This window comes from Oryx dammah, unplaced genomic scaffold, assembly GCF_014754425.2.
Source record: "Oryx dammah isolate SB20612 unplaced genomic scaffold, SCBI_Odam_1.1 HiC_scaffold_24, whole genome shotgun sequence".
Taxonomy (NCBI): Eukaryota; Metazoa; Chordata; class Mammalia; order Artiodactyla; family Bovidae; genus Oryx; species Oryx dammah.
This window is the reverse complement of record NW_024070208.1, coordinates 79893282-79895901: the sequence shown is the minus strand read 5'-3', so window position 1 is coordinate 79895901 and position 2620 is coordinate 79893282. Positions and strand designations below refer to the sequence as shown.

The window sequence follows — 2620 nt, the reverse complement described above, 5'->3', positions numbered from 1 at the left end:
ATTCTCCAGAATACTGGAGTGGGTTGCCATTCCCTTCTCCACGGGATCTTCCCGACCCAGGAATCCAACCCCCATCTCTTGCATCTCCTACATAGTTTGGCACAATCTTTACCACTGAGCCACCAGGGAAGCCTCTTCTTACAGATGCAAAAACCAAGGCTCAGAAAGGTTTCCTTTCTGAGTTTTTGAAAGTAGCCAGTGTAGCGTCCAGCTGGTGCACACCTCTGCCACTGACATTTGGAGGTGACTATGTGACAAGATGGTTCGGGTGATAAACACCTGGGAAGTTACATATTTACCCTCTGCTTTTCATTATATGTTTGAGTTTATTATATTTTTGGATGGTATCTAGTCACTCCAAATATACCCAAAGAAGATATTCAGTCAATGATTTGTTATAGTAACTCCACCTTATTTATCTGGGTAGGTTTAGGCCACCTGAATGTCTAATCTGGGCTTTTCCCAGGTGGCACTAGTGTTAAAGAACCCTGCCTGCCAATGCAGGAGATGCAAGAGATGGGAGTTTGATCACTGGGTTGGGAAGTTCCCCTGGAGGAGGGCATAGCAACCCACTCCAGAATTCTTGCCTGGAGAATCCCATGGACAGAGGAGCCTGGTGGGTATCATCAGTCCATGGGGTTGCAGAGTTGGACACGACTGAAGCAACTGAGCAGCATATTACACATAAATATCTAATCATATTTCACTCCTCTTTGCTAATTCTCATTGTTGTTCAATACAGAATTTTGAGAATTGAAGCAATTTTTCAATAACAATACAAACTAAAGAAAGTATTATAGTATTTATCTGCACACTGCTTGCTCAAACAGTCTGGGAAGTGTAGGCTCTGGATCAAAAGATCAGGTCCTAGTATGAATTCTGGTCCTGACTACCTGAGGTTGATGCCAAGACCTCAGCCTCTGTGCACTGGTATGGAATCAAATCTTGGAGACAGTTTTGGGTGAGGTAGAACAGCTTTATTGCTTTGCTCACACTTTTCTTTTCTTTTTTTTTTTTTTACAAAAACTTTATTGTTTCCATTTGATCCAAGGCTTGGGAAAAGGCTCCAGGGTGTTAAAAGCTGCATAATGACTTTATTTTTTTGGGCTCCAAAATCACTGTGGACAGCGAATGCAGCCATGAAATTAAAAGATGCTTGCTCCTTGGAAGAAAAGCTATGACAAACCTAGACGGCATATTTAAAAAACGGAGACATCATCTTGCTGACAAAGGACCATATAGTCAAAGGTATGCTTTTTCCAGTAGTCATATAAAGATGTGAAGGTTGGATTACGTGCTGAAAATTGAGGAAGTGACGTTTTTAAACTATGATGCTGGAGAAGACTCGGGAGTCCCTTGGACAGCAAGCAGACCAAACCCATCAACGGTAAAGGGAATCAACCCTGAATTTTCTTTGGAAGGACTGATGCTGAAGCTCCAATCCTTTGGCCACCTGTTGCGAAGAACCAACTCATTGGAAAAGGCCCTGATGCTGGGAAAGACTGAGAGCAGGAGGGGAAGGGGCAACAGACGATGAGATGGTTGGATGGCATCGCTGACTAATGGACATGAGTTTGAGCAAACTCGGGGAGACAGTGGACAGGGAAGTCCGGGGGGCTGCTGTCCATGAGGTCGCCAAGAGTCAGACACGACTGAGTGACTGGACAGCACTGGGTGCAGAGAGAGGCTCCAGGCAGAAGCCGTGAGACTGGAGGTGGAGGGGGGTCACTCCTCAAAGGCTGCTGGGGTCCTGCAGGTAAGAAACTTACCCTGCCCAGCCTGGGGACCAGTCAGCCTGCGGAGGTTGGTCAGGTGGTCGCCCATCTTCCTGATGACTTTCACCACCTTGTCGAGGAATTAGCCCTCCAGGAAGCGACAGAAGCGGGGGTTTGCACAGGCAGAAAACAAGCCACACAGACCCAAGAGGGCCTGCTTCAGGTTCTTCTCTGTGAGCAGGGCAGCCTCCAGAGTGTCCTGGGCTCCACCCCACTCATCCTGGGAAGGCTTCTCCACTTCCAGGAAGGGGGCATGGCTGCTGCTCTGCTTCTGCCTTTGGGAGAGGGTATTGGTGCCCTGGAGCTCTTCCAAGGGCAACTTGCCAAAAAATTCACCCAAGTCGTCTAGAGCCACACTTTGCAGTTGAAATGGGAGCCCAGAGACAGGCAGGTACGGCAGGCTTGCAGATTCAGGTCGACAAAGTGCTGGATGATGACTTCCACCTCAGGGGGAAAATCCAGATGAATCTGGAAACTCATGGCTGATCAGTAACAAGGAGTTAAGCTCAACAGCTGGAGTTGGCTGCTCCCAGTGTTGGAAGACAGCTAAGGGGCTGACTCTGAAGGCTGAGGCTGGAAAGAAGGTCCCAGTGTGGTCGGAGGTTGGAGGAGTGGCCCTGGGTTTGTTCTGTCCAAGCACTTTTGAAGCAAGAGAGAGATCCGCAGGAATGTGGAGTGCAAGGGTGCCCTGGGCTAGTGCCTGCCCTCCAAAGCTGTATATCCCAACTCAGGAAGCCTTGGTGAGTTTTCACAGTGATGGTTCAAGGGCAGGGTTGATGAGATTAGGGTGTGCCCAGGGGTTTTCCTTGTATCTCAGTTGGTAAAGAATCTCCTTGCAATGCAGG

At 48.2% G+C, this 2620-nt stretch overlaps 1 protein-coding gene across 1 annotated transcript; it reads right to left on the bottom strand.

Moving 5' to 3' along the window:
• Positions 1-1857: 1857 nt before the first annotated feature.
• On the bottom strand, positions 1858-2255 carry LOC120883251 (ferritin light chain-like). Its single transcript, XM_040267279.1, has 2 exons — positions 2171-2255; positions 1858-2120 (listed from the first exon to the last, which is right to left on the bottom strand). Exons 1-2 carry the CDS (start codon positions 2253-2255, stop codon positions 1858-1860), a joined length of 348 nt encoding a protein of 115 aa, XP_040123213.1.
• Positions 2256-2620: the final 365 nt, after the last annotated feature.